Source organism: Carassius gibelio, chromosome A5, assembly GCF_023724105.1.
Source record: "Carassius gibelio isolate Cgi1373 ecotype wild population from Czech Republic chromosome A5, carGib1.2-hapl.c, whole genome shotgun sequence".
Classification (NCBI taxonomy): Eukaryota; Metazoa; Chordata; class Actinopteri; order Cypriniformes; family Cyprinidae; genus Carassius; species Carassius gibelio.
Genome location: NC_068375.1, coordinates 7,489,184 through 7,507,870, shown reverse-complemented (window position 1 = coordinate 7,507,870; position 18,687 = coordinate 7,489,184). Strand labels below are relative to the sequence as shown.

Genomic DNA, 18,687 nt, shown 5'->3' with positions numbered 1-18,687 from the left:
TTAGTGACGAAAAGCTGAATTTTCAGCATACATTACAGTCTTCAGTGTCACATGATCCTTCATGAATGATTTATGGTTAATGTTGGAAACAGTTGTGCTGCTCAATATTTGTTTGGAACCTGCATGAGATTTTTTTTTTCTTTTTTCGTCACGATTCTTTGATAAATAAAGTAAAAAGAAGAAAAAAGAACAGCATTTATTCAAAATAGAAGCCTTTTCTAACATTACAAGTCTTTAACACATCCTTGCTAAATAAAGGTATCAATTTAAATGGTTATGTTCAGTTTATTGTTACTAAAGTTTTCTATTTTGAATTAATGTTGTTCTTTTTTACAACATTTAAAAGTATCACGTTCAAAAAAAAAAAAAAGCAGCAAAACTGTTTCTAACATGAATAACAATCAGAAATGTTTCTTGAGCAGTAAATCATCATATTATTCAGATTTCTGAAGATCATGTGACACTGAAGACTGGAGGAGTGATGCTGAAAATACAGCGGAGCATCACAGAAATACATTACATTAAGTATATTAACATTTATATATATATATATATATATATATATATATATATATAGCAATAATACTTCACAACATTGTTGGTTTTTCTGTATTTTAGATCAAATAAATGCAGCCTTGATATACATACATACATACTTACATTTAAAAATACCTTCCTGTAATCACATCTGGAATTAATTTCTGTTTTTACATCTATAATTACACTGTCATCCCTACCCTTAAAACAGGACCACACTTAAACCAAAGCTGTTCTTACCTTTAACCTTATCCCACCTCTTGTTTTTTTTTACATACTGTAAATGGTAGTAAAAGACATTTCAGTGGGTCCCAAGAATACCTCGTGTTATTCAGAGAAGCAAAGAAAGACTGAATGTATATCTTTATTGTAACAGAAACATAGATTACACTGACAAAGAAAATTAATCCTTTTACATAAATCAAGATAAATTTATACAAATTAAAAAAAGAGGCAACACAATAAAAGTCCCTGGTTTGTTCTTTTGGGTCTCCAATGTGAAGACCAAATCCTCCTACCCACAATCCCTTGCGTGGGACGAGAGGGTGGCTTCTGGATCTTGAGTGGTGAGGTGATGATGGACACCAGCTTCAAACCAGCACAACATTCCCGTAATAAACTAAACAGTATGGCACACATTCAGAGTCTTTCGGCGACTCATTAAACAACAGACATTCTTTTATTTGGTCTCTTTTTAGTGCCAGTCAAGTGTTGCAGTCTAAACGTGTGTGTGTGTGTGTGTGTGTGTGTGTGTGTGTAAGCACATACATTTCGCATATTTTAACCATCAAAGAAACATCTGCCTCATTCTCTTTGAAGAAAAAAAAAAGTGCTACGACTTTTGTGCTCGTTTTTCTTATTGCAGCTCACACACACACTCACACACTGAGTGCATCATTTTAAACAAGATACCAATTACTTGGCACTTAGTGTGTGTGAGCATGTGAGCGTTCGCACACAGTCTGTGATCTGATACTTGTATCCAAATTCTCCTGATATAGTTCTCATCTTTTGCTGCATATCCTCTGCCCGTCTCTTCAGTATGAAAGTCTCCTTTAGAAAAATACTCTACAAAAATGGAAATACTTCATCAGTGTCTTTGCATTGAGAAAGAGACGTCTTTCCTTGAAATGATGGGGATAACATCTCTACGAGAGCCGCTTGATATCACAAATAACGCTTTGTAATATTAGTGGGATGCAGGTTCCTGGACTGGTTTCCTTTAGGTAGTCTTGGAAGCAAGTAAGCCATCCTGACCCTTAAGTGACCCGGTAAAAAATGAAGTACAAATGTTCCTGATTGTGAGTGTGTAGGTTACACCAAGTTCTCAGGCAAACTCAGCATGTGTGTGTGTGTGTGTGTGTGTGGACGCTGCACTCAGTAGAGCACACTCCCTGGAGTTTGGTTTTGAATCCCAAGAGCCTCGATGCTGGACAGGATCTTCTTCTGATGACCAGCCAGAGTTATTCCCAAACGCAGCAGATCCCTGACAGACGAATCGAGAGAGAGAGAGAGAGGATAAAGAGCTTTTAAAATAATGACATGAGCATAGAAAATATTATATTATGGGGTTTACATCATTAAAAACAATAAGGATATATAATAAATAACCCTCATGGTTCAAAAGTTTGGGGATAATTTTTGTCATTAATTTAATTCAGCATAGATGCATTGCACTGATCAAAACTGACAGTTTTATTTTATTTATTTATTTTTTTACAAATGATTTCCAAATCAATTAAATTCAAAGCACCAAATCATCATTTAAGAGTGATTTCTGAAGATCGTGTGACACTGAAGACTGCAGTAATGATGCTGAAAATACAGCGGAGCATCACTTAAATAGATCAATGTTCAAATATAATCAGACAGAAAACGCTTCTTTAAAAAAAAGATAATTCAATTTATAGATATTTAGTCAAATGCAGCCTTGAAGACACTACTTTCAAACACTTTAAAAAAGGTAATAATAAATATAATATAATATAATCTTGGAAACGGTTGTGCTGCTTAATATTTATATATTTTTTTTGCAACCTGCATGTGAATTTTCTTCGACAAATAAAGTATTTATTCAAAAGCATTTATTCAAAATAGAAATTGCCACTTAAGACTGTTTTAGTGCTCCAGGGTCACATATTATATGTATATATATTTTATTAATATATACAATTTTAATATGATATAATTAATTCGTTTCTGAGTTTTTTATTTTCATGAATTTCATTGCAAATTCACGTATTTATTCTTCAAGAACAATTTCCTTGTAATTAAGTCCTACTTCTATTTTGCTGTCAGTTTTATCTGATTATTTCCATAACCTTTCCAGCTGAGTGATGTAGCTGAATGGATGTGCTGTTATCTTCACTCACTCTGTGGTGATGTGGGCGAGCAGCTGCATAGATGTGTAACCCTCCTGCAGAAAGCTCTCCTCGTAGCGCTCCATCTTAATGGCCCTGAGCCAATCAGACACCGTCCCACAGGTCGCGGGCGTCAGAGGGGAGCGCTGGTCTAACAGAGGGTGAGAGGGTCTGAGGAACAAGAGAGAGACAAGTGTTAAGAGGCATGTAACTGTCAGCCTTTAGGAAGACTGCCAGAGAGAGGAAGACTCTGACGGCCTTCCCTCGAGGAGATACTGAGTCACGCTGAGTCTTGATTGACAGACTGACAGGCCAACATGCTGAGAGGGGCGGGGCTTGACTAACATACAAGAGTCTATACTGTGTGTGTATGAGAGCCAAGCTAAGGAAGTGATGGACCGAGGGAAATGCAACCAAACCTTAAACAGGAACTGCTATGCTCTTGGTTGACGAGCATTGTTGGGTGAATGCATTGCTGGAATCACATGTGACGAGTTTTGGACTATTCTACAGAAATTTCGTTACTGTCCAACATAGATTTTTTTGGTGTTGACACAGTAACATAAAACCGAAAGCAACAGAACTAAATCAGGGAGTGTCCTAGAATTTATTCGATTCTAAATCAAGACCTCAAACCGCAATTTTATGCAAGTTACATGCATTGGACATTTAGATTTATTTGCTTGGTCTTTGTGGTTTTTCTTTGACATAACTGGAATAATTAGTGATGTACTGCTGTAATGGATATTAAACGTACCCTGCCCCCTCCTGCGCGGTGATTTTAAGCGAGGCAGGGTTGCGAATGAGCTTGTCGAGCGCTGAGACGATGTTGGAGAAGCGTGGCCGTGCCGTCCGCTCCTTCTGCCAGCAGTCCAACATCAGCTGGTGCAGGTGCGTGGGACAGTCGGGGGGCGGCGGCAGCCGGTAATCCTGCTCAATCGCATTAATCACCTGATTGGGTAAAAAGAGATCATGTTTTACAGACTTTCCTGAAAATGCATGTGTAATGTCAATTTTAGCACTTAGCTTTGTTCTGAGTAGGCTTTGTTTTAAAAAGAAGTCTCTTCTGCTCACCAAAGCTGCATTTATGTGATCAAAAATTCAGTAAAAATAGTAATATTGTGACATATTATTACAATTTAAAACAGCATTGTTCTATGTTTATATCTGTTAAAGTGTAGTTTATTTCTGTGATGTGCAGCTGTATTTTCAGCATCATTCCTCCAGTCTTCAGTGTCACATGATCTTCAGAAATCACAATTATAAGTGAAAACTGGGATGCATTTTTTTTTCCAGGACTGTTTGATGAATAGAAAAAAAAAATACTACTCATTTGAAACTTTTGATCAATGCAACTCTGTGGAGCAAAAGCATTACCTTCTTTAACAACAACAACAAGAAAAAAATGTATAGACAGAACACTTTTGAACTATACTGTAATGGAAAGTAATATCTCCAATTGTCCATAATTGTTCCTTTAGCTCAAGTGGTAGAGCATTGGGTTAGCAAGTGCAAGGTTCGGGGTCGAATCCCAGAGAACACATGTTAGGAGAAAATTGTTAGCCTAAATGCAATGTAAGTCGCTTTGGATAAAAGCGTCTGCTAAAATGCATACATTATTATAATTAAATTATATCCATAACAAAAATAACCATCTGGACAAGATTTCTACTGTATCTCTGAATTAACTTAAAGTTTAACTTAATGCAAAACAAAATGCAATCACAGTAAAATGTCAAACATGCAAACACCTACATCCTGGTTGCTCATGTCCCAGTATGGCCGCTCTCCGAACGACATCACTTCCCACATGACGATGCCGTAACTCCACACATCTGATGCAGAGGTGAATTTACGGAAAGCAATGGCCTCGGGTGATGTCCAACGGATCGGAATTTTTCCACCCTTAAAAAAACATTTCAGGATAATTCATCGCTTGCATTGCTGGACATGCTCGGTTAAATTTCCCCCCCTATGATATGAGTTCATGTGAAGTACTTCTCATTGCGTACCAGTGAGCTGGTGTACGTGGGATCAGACGAATTCTCCTGCAGGAATCTCGACAGGCCGAAGTCGGACACCTTGCAGACCAGGTTACTGTTCACCAGAATGTTCCGTGCGGCAAGATCACGATGCACATAGCTCATTTCCGAGAGATATTTCATTCCGGACGCGATGCCGCGCAGCATCCCGACTAACTGTATCGGAGTGAACTGGCCATCGTTGAGCTGGAGAGAAAGAAGATCTGTGTCAGACGGTCCTCGTGCACGAGAGCCTGTGAGATCAAACATGTATACTCACTCTCAGGAAGGAGTCCAGAGCGCCGTTCTCCATGAACTCGGTGAGGATCATGACCGGGGTGCTGGCTGTTATTATGCCTTCCAGGTGGATGATGTTGGGGTGCTGGAACTGGCCCATGATTGAGGCCTCGGACAGGAAGTCCCGCCTTTGCTTGTCTGTGTATCCACCCTTAAGGGTCTTAATGGCAACATAGTTCTCCTTCTTCCCCGGAATCCTCAGCCGTCCACGACAGACTTCTCCAAACTCACCTGAGAATGACAAAACAAGGGACTCAGCTTTGGGAATTATTTAATCTTTTCACCCAAATCATTTTTTAGTCCTTACAAGTTGTGACTGTAATAAGCCATGAGTAACAACAACACGATTTTTGGGGGCTTGCTTTTATTTTTATAATGCATTGTGCATTCATTATAATGCCTTAAGAATATCCTTATAATGTGTTATAAAACACTGAAGTCTTACCTGCTCCAATAACCTCCTCGATTTTGACACACGAGACATCAATCTCCTTAGCAAACTCTCTCACGGCCTCATTAGGGTCTTCGTAAGTGAATGGATCAATGTAAACTTTCACTCCTTAGAGGGAAAAATGTCAGTTACTACATTAATCAAAAACCCCACAGTTTAACCAGAATGCAGAATTACAGTGAGATGTTGTGTGTGTGTTTCTGCGCTCACCGTGACCCATGAGATACTGGCCATTTTTGTCACTCATTTCTGAATTTTTAAAATGACTTTGCTTCCTGTGAACAGAAAATGCATAGTTGATGTCAATGTCTGCTTCACGATCAAACGTCTTTCAATGCCAAACACTGGTGATGAACCTCACACAATGCATGCAAGAACAGTGTAACATGCATATTCAAATACAAAAAACATTTTAGCTTTCTAGATATCAATGGCCATTTCCAGGATTAGGGAAAAACACATAGCAGAGGCTTCAAGCTATTATTCATTTCACAGCTGAGGGAGTTTTCATTTGAGTTAATGTGTCATGCTCTTCTGTTCAATCAGTCTGCCTCCACACATCCCAAATCACCAATTGCTGCTAAAGTGCTGGTTTAATTCTAGTCTAGCAGGTTGACTGTTGTTGGCCACTTAGCAAAGGATCTTTTACTGACTTGCCATGAAAGTCTTGCTAGTTATTAAGCCAGGTTGGAGCACCAGCAGAACAGCATCCATTTCCTTTGTGTCTTTACATCATCAGGTTTAATGGGAGAAATGCCAAACCCAATGTACTGCTGTTAAGTCTTGCTAAGGATGGGAGATACCACTTATTTTGTTTTCAATAAGATGCTGATACTTTTAAAGGCCAGTATCTGCGATATCGATACCAGTATGATACGATACTTTTAAAGGCCCGCATAGGCGATACCGATACCAATACGATACTGATACTTTTAAATTAAGATACGATATGATGAAATAAGTCTAAACTTAATTTTTCCATTATTGCGTCTTTTTATTATTTAATTTCTAAGAGTAAAATGGGTAATGATATCCACTTAACTATATTTGAAATGCATTTTAACATTCAACGCCTTAATTGCAACTTATTATATTATATTTTTGCTTACACATGTTTACTGTAGAAATGTAAAAATACTATATGGTTCATTTTCATAAGGGACTGCCAGTGATAGACTGTCGCATACATAAAATGCAACCTTTTTATTCTGAAATGTAGTTGATACTCGCATTAGTATCGCTATATCGCTACTTCAAGATCGATACGCTCATCCCTAGGTCTCACTTGTGTTGTATGGTTATAACAAACTGCAATAATATTTTCTATAAATAAAGCATTATATCATGAATCATATTCATTCCATTGCTGCAAAAAGTACATCAATGGTACTTTATGGCTTAACTAGACAGTTTTAAGGCATCACAGACACATGTCCGAGGTAAAAAAAAAAAAAAAAAAAAAAAAAAAAAAAATTTGAAATGCCCGGTTTTCTTGTACTGATTATAACGTTATTTAAATGTTATAAAAATGTTTCTTACATTCTATTAACTTTTTTTTCACCCAAGATAAAATGTCCTTTGAATGCTTATTTTTAAATATTCTGAGAAAGTTTTCTCTCAACATTCTAAAACCGTTAAAGTACAAATAAAATCATACTCACGTTCAGAGACTGTTGATCTCAGATAACATATAACAAATATTAATAAAGTTATAAGAACTTTCCATAAATATTACTTTAAGAACATTTTAACATATAACTTTTAAAAAATATAACATGTGTGTGAACGTCCCCTGTTCCCTACTGACCACATGAAAACTGTGAAAAAGATTCATAAAAAATGTCTGATTAGTTAAGAAATGTTTATTCTAAAAGCATTTGATTAAATAGTAAAATGCATTACCCAATAATTGTGTGTTCCATGTGAGGATTGTGTTGTTAGCTTAGCCACATGCTAATGACAGATTGCATGAATCTGGAGTCAGGTTTACTTTAAACTTTGTGTGCAATCTGTATTTTTTTAGCAAAGGTGGAAAAATCCTTGACACTGGGAGCTTGTTGTGTCATGCCTGGTTTGGGCACAGTGTGCTAGCATTGTTTCATGTTTGTTTTTGTGCTGTGCTGTCATATTACTCTGAGCAAAGAATGAACTGAATGTACAAAAAAAAATCCCTTTCTCCACCCCATTCTTCCTTTTCCTGTGTCTTTTCTTGTGTCTCTGTTTCTCACCTCAGGCTCTGATGCCTTATGCCGTTAACAGACTCTCATAGTGTATTATACTCTAACGCCGTCTTAAATTACTCCGGTTGTTCAAGCTCGTTCTCCTTGTTATTCTTGTTATTTTCTTCTCTCCCTTTTCACTGAATGTCCTTCTCGTTCCTTCTTTGTGCTTTGGACTTGTGGACACTTGCTTATGACCCCAAACTGTATTCAGAGAACCTCATTGGTTTGTGACTTCAGTTAAAAGGAGAAGGGATACTTCGGTGGGTTTTATATCAAAGCATTTTAAGAAACATATAACACAAATGTTAATATTTTTGATGAATACATGACTGAGAACATCAGAGCTTTGAAATAGCAATACATTTTTTCTCCCTGATTTCCCAGGACTAAAATAACCGCGTTTGTCCCACCCACTGCTGATGGCAGGTCTGGACCGGAGGATCCCAGTGTGTGTGTGTTTGTGTATGTGTGTGTGTGTGAGAGAGAGTGATTGTAGGGACTCTCCGTCTAACTAGGTGTGAAAGTTTGTATATGTAACATGTTTAAATGTAAACAATATATGTAAACTACTAAGCAGCCATGCTACGGTAATCTTATCATGCATACGTGGCCATACATACGTCCCTTTATCAGCGGTCTGAGTTTGTGTGTCCACTGGAGTGTAAGAATGTAAAAAAGTTTGTTCATTGTGCAAGTACACCTGCCCGTAAAGAAGTGTGTGTGTGTGTGTGTGTGTACCCCAGGGTCATGACTATTGTTCTGCTGATTTGGCCTGTGGAGACTGGGGTGGGAAAACTGTATCCTGTCTCAACTTCCCCTTTTCCTCTCTCTCTCTCTCTCTCTCTCTCTCTCTCAATTCCCAGGAATTCATGTAGCTGAAATAACTGTTAGGACAGCCTGATCACTTTGGAAATGTACATTAGGTCTTTCGGCTCAAAAAGGCTGGTGTGTGAAAAGCTAGAGGCAAATTAAGTCATTGTCACTTCTAGATATTCCATTTAATTAGGTCCACACAGAATTAACACTTTTTTCTGCAATGGTTGTGTGGAAAAGTCAGTGCAGTTCTGCAAATGTGAAGTAAAGGACAGGTGTGTCGTTCACTGGGTTGTTACTGTAGCTAAAATACATTTTTAATATTAATATGTTTGATTAGTTTTATATTTAGTTTTTAATTCCATTTAATGTTCATTTTATTTCAAGTAACAACTTTTTTTTTTTGGGGGGGGGTCTGGTAGTTTTGGTTAACAATAATAACCCTGGTATTAGTTTAAGTTTAGTTTAAACGATAACAACACTGGTCATTTGGCCAAAAATAATGACTATTTCCAAACAGGTTTCCCAGACTCATGCATTACTCGATAAAACAGATAGTCCTAAAATCATTATTACTATTACTATTAATTGAATTATCATTAACCCAGGATAACAAAGTATCACAACATTGTAAACAGCACATTTAACTATAGTAAAATGTGTTTGACACAGCTGAGAGCATTATTAAAAATAGCCTAAATAGCAAACAGGCCGTGGACAGGGGAGGTGTGAATGACAGCTGTTCGATTATGTGGTAATCTCCTGAGCTTTCTGCACTCACAGTTTCCACATAAGCCCAATTATAACAACCTCACACTCTCTTTTTCTTGTTTGTCTCTTGTTGTACCTTATACAGCAGATCGCAGCAGCAATGACGATGATGAGCAGCAGCATGCCCGTGGCTATCAGGATCCCGGTAACAAGCAGCGGAGATGAGGAATCATCTTCTAGGGAAACAGAGAGAGGCACACAGCCAGAGTGAGAGAGAGATGGGTTAAAAACAGAAATACAATCTCAAAAAAAAAAAAATAGCTACGATCTACACAAAGAGGGGAAAAAAAATCAATAAAACGCCTTCTCAAACAAGACTCTAGGGAACAAAAAGTTGGGCTTTAATAAATTATCACAAGACTGTGCTGACGCCTCCGACTAGAACTTTTCTTACCGTCAGGAAGGGTCCGAAAGACGACAGCCTGACCGAAGCTACCGTAGCCGGTCAAGGTGCGAGCGCGGACCTGAACCTCGTACTGCGTCGCTCTGCGCAAATCACTCAACACCACCTCGTTGAGATTACTCTCCATATAATGACAGGAGTTCTCCTCAGAGCCGCGCTCCTGTCAAAGAACACACACCAATCTTCCATTAAAATCATTTAGTCGATTCTCAGTTGAATGGAGACAGAGAAACAGGGAGAGGTCATAGAAATAGAGGAGAGAGCAAATGCTGTGTGCTCTTTGAAACCAATGTGAGACCTCTTGAATGCAAGTTAAAGACGTGAAGAGGTTAGTAAAAAAAAGTACTTAAATGAAATTGCATTATAGTTAAAATTTTTATTAAATGCAATTAGCTGAACTTAAGAGTGCTTTTTGACCAACTTCAATACATCTTATATGCAAATTTCATAATTACTGATATTGTCAGTAAATAGCATTTATGGCATTGTTAGGCCATTTCTATTGAAACTTGCATTAAAATATATTTGACATTGCAATTTAGTGCATTTAAAATATATTAACTTTAAATGTCATATCGAATAACACACTAGAATTCAAATAATAATCAAGAATTTTGCATGTGCTTTAGTGTTTTAGTCAGCACATCAAAATGCGTGTACTTCTTTAAAGCACAAAAAAAATATTAAAACAATGATTTAAAATGTAATTTGAATTGACACTTTTTTAATGTGTACATTTCAAAGATTTTTTTATTTTGATATATAACAAAAATATTTTTTTGGTAAAATTTTTTTTACTATATATATATATACATTCAATTCAATGAAGTGCACTTCAAGAATAGTGTAGTAATTCCTTTTCAAGGGAACTTCGAACTGCGTCCACTAGGGGTCACTATGGGGGACACCTCGTTGTTACCCGTGTCTGAAGCATACATGGCAAAAACACCAACTTGTTGGCCAGCGACAGCCTCTGATGTCACTACCTGCGCGACTATAAACAAGCATGGGGAGAACACGTCATTCTCTTCTTCGTCTTCGCTGACTGTTCTGTTTGAAGCGTTCATCTGAAAAAATCGGTAAGAGCGATCTTTCTCTGTTCATCATGGCGACCACTAGCAAGCATTTAGACAATATGTGCATCCGTGTCTGCGTTTTTGACAGCTGATGACACACGCAATCGTTGTGTCATTTTTTTGGGTGAAGAGCACGCAAGCGATGTCTTTGAGGGTGCAATCTGCAGGCATTGTGAGCCTTTTTTTCAATGCAATTTTTTTTTAAAAGGCAGCCATCTGCTTCCCGCTGTTTAGGACCTGTTGCTGCTGAGGCACGGAGGAGAATAATCGTCATACAGAGATAAAAAAGAAATGAAAGAGGCCATTTTCTTCTCACATCCATTGGTTTTGGCACGACATTAAATCTGCCAACATCGAGGTGATGCACGAAAATGGTTATGAGGGGATGCCCCCTGTAGAAAGAGCTAAAAAATTTCTTTCTGCAGGGGAAACATCCTCTGTTAATCTCTCTCCTTGCTATCTAAGCCCCTTCAGAAAATCATTTTGCTTAAATGGCAAGGCATATGCAGTAGCAGGTCAGGCCGTGGCTTTATTACACACAATGCTGGTGCTTTAAGCATATCAGGATGATCTGAAGAGACCTGGATAGAGGCGGGGGCCTTTTTTCTGATCGGGTAGCCGAGATGTGCTGCACCACGGATCTCTCTCTGTGCTACCAAGCAGGCTGCCTCCGCCATGGGCAGGACTATGGGGGCCATGGTGGCAGCGGAGAGACATCAGTGGATGAACCTGGCAGACATCAGGAGGAAAGAAAAGGCTTTCTTCTCGATGCTCAGGTTTCGCCTTCTGAACTTTTTTGGTATTTCCATTGAGACGGCGATTGAGAATTTCAGGGAGACGAAGGCGCGCTCTGCTGCTTTTAGATCCTTCGTTCCACGAAGGTCCAGGTCTGAACCTGAACAACATAGGGGTCCTGGCCTGTCTTGATCTGAGGTTCAAAGACGGGCACAGAAGGCTAGTGTCGCAGCTCACGCTCCTCCCCCACCAGCGGGCAGGGGTTAGAGGAACCGTGGGTCACGAGGAGGTAAGCAGAACCTAAGGGGTATAATCTAGACCAGGTAGCGTTCTCGTCCGAATCTTAGTGATACAGAGGTATCTACTCGTTCCCTTTGGGGATTTTTTTATTTCTGCTTGTTCCGGTATTAGGTGGCTGAGATCACAGGTTTCTGAGGGAGCCTCCTTGATCATCAGGCCTGGCACAGCACTGCAGGGAATTTCATGGATGTCCAGCCAGGTCACCCCGAGGGGTCTCCTGGCCACTTAGTAGTGGCTCTTGCATCTAGCGGGAAGTGGAGTTGGCAGTTACACAAGTCTTCTAGTGATGCTCCCCTCGTCCGAGGTTTCTAAAATTTGAGCTTGAAATCTCCCATGCGATTCAGCACCTCTGCAATGCTTAGGAACCTTTAAGTACACACGCTAAGCTTTGTGTACTTTCTAAAATCCACGTAAGTGGTAAGTGTGCAGGCAAGACTCTGCACACTTTCTGAAATCCTGTACTGTAAGGGTTATGTGCTCCGCTTCGTTCCCTTTCCTGAGATGATTAGATCTTGGTTCCTTTGGCGTCATTCAGCTAGTGTGTATTTGTTTATACACCTCAAGCATCGCTTCCCTCAAAATGAGGGGCTATTTGGGTGATTCTCGTGGTGGTTTAGCAGTGCCTCCTTTTTCCAAAAAGGGTCGCCTATGAGCGCGCTACTCTGAGCTCAGAGTTCTCCTCTCATGTGAGACTGAGTTCTCTGTTTTTTCACCAGAGCACTCCAGTATTGTTTCCATAGATCGAGTGGATGACTCTCAAACATACTGTTTTGAGATACACTATTCCATCTATGAGCTGCTCAATCAGAGTGCCACGAGAGCCCCTCCTTAGAACAGTATTTCAAAATCCATGCTATGGTAAGTGTGCACGTGAAGTCTTTGAACACTTTCTGAAATCCACACTGTGGTAAGTTCACACGCAAGTATTCTGCGGTCTTTCTAAAATCCTATATGGTGATGGCTTTGCGTGTTTGCTTCGTGCCCTTTCTTGAGTTGGTTAAAGCCCCGTTCATCTTGGGTGCCAGTCCACCCATGTATCCTCGGATACCTATCTAAACAGGGTGTTGGTACTACAGAACTGTTGAGATAGCTCTTTCAGCAAGCTTATGCGAAAGCTAGCAGTAGCCCCTGTGTAACAGGCGAGACTTGGTATAAAATGCTAGGTTCTTAGCCGTATCCCTTTAAAGGAATCTTTACTGATTCCAAGCCTCCAGCTCTACCCTGGGCCGAGGCCCTAACAATTAAGTTGGGTATGTAGCTTAGTCCTTTGGCCGTAAGGGGTACTGTCACAGACAGCCGTCTAACGTCCCAGGGGCAACTCCTGTGGAAATGGTAGAGTTGGTACTTAGTGCTCGCCATGATTCTGGCCTGCACTCCCTTTAGCATGGCGGCGTGGGTATACTGTCCCCAATAGCGCCCCCTAGAGGACACAGTTCAAAGTTCCCTTGAAAGGGAACGTCTCAGGTTACGAATGTAACCATGGCTCCCTGCGTAGAGAACAATACACTCCGTCCTATAGCTCTCTGCCATGCTTCGGATGCAAGCTTCAGTAAGTGAATAACGTGTTCTCCCGGTGGTTGTTTATAGTCACACCGGTAGTGACGTCAGAGGCTGTCGCCGGCCAACAAGTTGGTGTTTTTTCAATGTATGCTTCAGACACAGGTCACAACGAGGTGTTCCCCATAGCGACCCCTAGAGGACGCAGTGTCTCGTTCCCTACTCAGGGAACCATGGTTACATTAGTAACCTGAGACGTTTTCTTGTCACAGTAGCATGTGCAAACTTGCATGTCCTGTTTTAAAATATATTTGAATTTACATATTTTTGTAATGAAGCTGCTATTTAGCGCATATATGCCTGGTTTCACAGACAGGATTTAGACTAATCCAGGATTAGGCCATAGTTCAATAAGGACATGTAACTAACTTTTATAAATATACCTTAGAAAAAAAAAATACTGGTATGCACTTTAAGACGAAATGCACTGATAACATTTTTAACTATGCATAATTACAAAGTGAAGTCTACTTAAGTGTGTTAAGAAACAGCCATGAAAGGGTCTATCTTTAAGTATGCTTAAGTGGCCTTTTATTTCATTAATAGTGCAGTGTAAAAAAAATGTACTTCTAAGAATTAAAGTTGACTACAAGTGCACGTGTAGTATGGTGTAGAGTGGTATAGTGCAGTGTAGTAGTTCACCTTCTCACAGTAGCGCAGCTGGTACTGGAGGATCCTGTAGTGTGATTGGGTCGGTGTGTTCCAGTGCAGCGTCAGGCTGGATTCTGTGGCTGCGATCTTCCTCAAACCCGACACCAGTACAGGAACTACACACACACAAGCAATTAACACACTCAACTAAAACACCTTTCCATCATGTGCAGCTTCGCTGTCTCTCTGTCTCTCACCGTTGGGGCTGGTGGTGATGTTGATGGTGTCCCCCGCGGGCCCCAGCAGGGTCAGAGGAGAGACCCCGTTGAGGGCCATCACGGTGAAGCTGTAGGTGGTGTGAGGTCGGAGACCCCAAATGCTCACGCGCCGGCCCTGGATCCCAGTCTGGGACGGCCGGTAATTCACACCGTCCCCGCATGGCGCGCAGGGGACCCCAGGGGCCGGGCACATTCGACACTCCACACTGTAGGTGAGGTCCGATCGGCCCCCACTGTCTAACGGTTCACTCCACTCCAGCGTGAGAGACGTGTCATTGACCTGGGGAACAGGGCTGCGCGGGGACGAAGGCGGACCTGGACAGGACAACAAACACAGGACGCTTGATTTATCTTGATGACATGTCTGCAATACCCAGAATGCAATATAAAAACCAATGTAGTATCCAATACAGACCACAAAGAAATGAAATCATTTGAATCATGTTTTTTTTTAAGCATCATATTTCATACATCAGGCTCATTATGGCTCATATAGTACAATATGGTGAGAATATGGAGCTCATATGCAAGGAGGAAAATACACTTAAGGTCTCAGAAACAGCAGTCTTCATAGGGTTAAGGGACGGGAGGATTTAAGCTGTACGCACGTGTGCAGGGTGTATCTGGACTGTCGGCAGGGGCCCGGTAAAAACCAGGGCGACACCCACATGAGGCGGATCCCGTCTCTCCTGTGTGACTGGAGTCAGGACACACTGAACACGGGCCAGGACCAGATCCCATCTTAAAACGACCCACCGGACACACTGGACAGAGAGAACCAGACAGAGACACTTAAAACATGTTGTTTTTAAATCAGGAAGGGAAAGCACACACAGATACAGACTCATATGAAAAATGTTATCATAATTAAAAAAATCTGTTTCCTACGTGAAATATACTAAAATATAATTTATTCCTGTGATGCACAGCTGTATTTTCAGCATCATTCCTGCAGGCTTCAGTGTCACATGATCTTCAGAAATCATTTTGATATGATGATTTACTGCTCAAGAAACATTTCTGAATATTATCAATGTTAAAAACAGTTGTGCTGCTTCAACCGTGATTTTTGTTATTCTTTGATGAACAGAGTTCTCAATTCAAACTTTAACCCACTAATGTTCACACGACTATTCCTGTTTTCTAGCTAAACCAGTCTGGACCACCATAGTTTTTTCAGTCCAACAGAGAAACACAGGTTGTGTGGGAATGAGTGCTGTGTTATCATGTATTAAACAAACACTTTCCCATCAGATAAACCCACACACACACACTCTTGCCATCTTAATCACAAACCTCATTTGTCCTTTTTTGCATCAACATTTAAACAATCATTTAGACAACAAATCCAAACATGTGCTGGTGTCTATTTCAGTTGATGCTGGTTTGATTCAGGCTTGAAACCGCTTCTGAATCTCTGTATGGCAAAGTCTGGTGAATGATATATGAAATATGATCAGGCTCTTCTGCATGTTTAGCCACTCAGTCACTTAATTATAGTCTAGCGACTGACACTTTCAGCAGAAAAACCCACACGCATTCAGGTCACCCAAGAAACTTTAGTAGCTGGTGTGACATGTACTTACAACACACACACACACACACACACACACACACACATGCACACACACACGTATGGAGGAGCAATGCAGAGTCTCATGAGATAGAAACAGACGAGTTTGTTTCATAATCAGTTTTCCACAAGCCTCGTATTGATGGAAACACATCTGGATTTGATTAGCATCAGTTTCACTCAGACAAAAACGTGGTCTGAATTATCCTCCCAGTTAAAGCAGCTTAACTCTGGTGTGTGTGTGTGTGTGTGTGTGTGTGTGCTGATTTGCTGTCCAAGAAACATTTCTGATTATTATCAATGTTGAAAACAGTTGTGCTGCTCAATATTTTTATTTCTCAGGATTCTTTGATGAACTGAAAGTTCAAAAGAACAGCATTTATTTGAAAAGTGACATGTTTTTAATGACACTTCTCATCAATTTAGTAATAACATTTATTAATAAAAAGCTAATTTCTCTTTCTCAAAAAGAAAAAAGAAAAAAAGAAAAATCATACCGACCTTAAATTGTGCTGAACAGTAATGAGTCTAACTTCTGATTACCTTTTCTCAAGGCAAATTTTATTTTTTATAGACACACACTGATTTGAATCCCATCCAATCCACAGCCTCAGGGGAAAAGACAAAATGACTGAGCAAATTACTGGTGTTTTTTTCTTGCTAGAGGATCCTCAGAGAAAACCAATCTTGCCCAGATAGGAATGTCTGTGATTGTGGTATGTTATTGTTTTCACAACTCCACTCCTCGTTTATTTTTAATCTTCGCTGAATGCTATAACTAAAGCTAATTTTCTTGTTAAACTGCCTGGAGGACTTTTTCTTTTTGCAAGCTTTCTGTGTGGTCCTGCGAGTGCTGCTGGCAACCAAGTCGACGCTAAAAGACAATTACATCGATTACATGCAGCGTCAGGTACGATCCTCATCTTTCTTCATTCCTTCCCTTAATTACACACATAATGTGTTAAACATATCATTTATTAATTGACCACAAATAGTCCAATCCCATCCAGATCTGTACATCGAATGACAATAATCTGCCATTGCCATTTAGAAAACTAATCCTGCATAAATAAAACTAAAGGAAATGCTTTCTGAAAAAGTGATATTATCTGCATTCAGCATAATGTGATTATTGAAAACACTTTACTTAAAGTCTTCATATATAATGCATTATAAAAGTAGTTTTAATTTAATGCACCTTATAATGCATCATATTATCTCGTGAACCATGGTTATAATAGAGCATAATACTTATTTTATCTATTCATTGTTACACCTTTGGAAATTACAAATGCATTAAAACACATGAAAACAAACCTTCAGATATTATAATGCATTAAACTTTGGTTACAATTATTTTCAGCTTTTCACCTGCCCAATAAAGTCCGGTATTCTCTCTTTTATTCCCTACTTTCTTTCTCTTATTCTCTCGGCTCATACCTAATTGGTCATGTCATCACAGTGGCTTTGTACTGGACACATCCCTGTCTGCAGGCGCCACTATTATACTCTGCCTTTGTGTGTGTGTGTGTGTGGGTGTGTGGAAGAAAGGGATGAACAGCAGATGTAGTGTGTTTGAGTGGATGAATGCTGAGTAAGTCATTGAGTGTGTGTGTGTGTGTGTGTGCGTGTGTGTGTGTGTGTGTGTGTGTGTGTGTGTGTGTGTGTGTGTGTGTGTGTGTGTGTGTGAACTCCAGGGGTCCACGCCCACAGAAAGCACAGCTGCGGTGTTTAACAGATGAGTATAGACTTTTACACCCCACCCAACACAAGAAACTTACAGAGCTGAAGTCATTTTGGAAAACGGTGAGGATTTGGACCGATCCACTCCACTGAGAGACGCGATTACTCAAATTAAATAATTTTTTCCCGGTTAAATCCTTTTTCCCTGTCAACTCAAGCTAGATCTACATGCCTGCAACATGTGCTGCCCATTAACACAGAAAACCATTGTGAATCACTGAGCGCTGTAAAATGAAGGAAAAACGTGTTTGCTGTCATAAACTTACAATAGAAGTCAAATAGAAGTGATTTTTGTATATTTCAAAAGCTTGGGACAGTATTTATTGACAAAAAGATTAATACTTTTATTCAGACATTATATGAATAAAAAATGACAGTAAAGACCTTTATATCGTTACAAAAGATTTCTATTTCAAATTAATGCTGTTTTATTAGCTTTCAAGATTAGATTTTTTTTAACAGTAAATAGTAGTATATTATTCTGATTTCTGAAGATCATGTGACACTGAAGACTGTAGTGGTGATGCTGAACATACAGCTGTGCATCACAGAAATAAATTACATTTTACAATATATTTGGTATATATAATTTTTTTTTATATATAATATATTTATATAATTATATATAATATATTATAAACAATATTATTGTTTTTGCTGCCCTTAAATGCAGCCTTTGTGAACATAAAAGGCTTCCCACAACACTTATATATTACTGTTTTTAATCTTATCGACCCTAAACTCTCTAAAGCTAGTGTATGTCTTATCTGTGTCGCTGTGGTCTTTATTCATTCTTCAAAAGATGGCAGTCATGAATGCAATCTCACTTTTTTGGTCTTGTGACCCAAAATATCTGACACATTGAAGACTAACATTTATCAGAAAAGCAATTAATCTGTCATCTGTGAGCATGTCACATTAAACCATCAAAGACTGGTGATTTAGCCCTTTGATAAAAG

The 18,687-nt window shown here is 39.4% G+C and overlaps 1 protein-coding gene across 2 annotated transcripts in view; it reads right to left on the bottom strand.

Moving 5' to 3' along the window:
* Window positions 1-885: 885 nt before the first annotated feature.
* LOC127990744 (ephrin type-B receptor 4a-like) overlaps window positions 886-18,687 on the bottom strand; it is a 38,949-nt gene continuing 21,147 nt past the window's right edge. Inside the window, exons 5-17 of one of the 2 annotated variants that reach the window (XM_052591520.1) lie at window positions 15,021-15,176; window positions 14,392-14,727; window positions 14,186-14,310; window positions 9,867-10,035; window positions 9,549-9,648; window positions 5,877-5,941; window positions 5,661-5,774; window positions 5,199-5,446; window positions 4,910-5,125; window positions 4,653-4,802; window positions 3,655-3,848; window positions 2,910-3,068; window positions 886-2,023 (exon numbers count right to left, since the gene is read on the bottom strand). In XM_052591520.1, the coding sequence (XP_052447480.1) occupies window positions 1,915-2,023; window positions 2,910-3,068; window positions 3,655-3,848; window positions 4,653-4,802; window positions 4,910-5,125; window positions 5,199-5,446; window positions 5,661-5,774; window positions 5,877-5,941; window positions 9,549-9,648; window positions 9,867-10,035; window positions 14,186-14,310; window positions 14,392-14,727; window positions 15,021-15,176 (2,141 nt within the window). In that variant the 3' untranslated portion in view covers window positions 886-1,914. The remainder of the gene's footprint in view (window positions 2,024-2,909; window positions 3,069-3,654; window positions 3,849-4,652; window positions 4,803-4,909; window positions 5,126-5,198; window positions 5,447-5,660; window positions 5,775-5,876; window positions 5,942-9,548; window positions 9,649-9,866; window positions 10,036-14,185; window positions 14,311-14,391; window positions 14,728-15,020; window positions 15,177-18,687) is intronic. The other variant, XM_052591521.1, reaches the window with a different exon arrangement.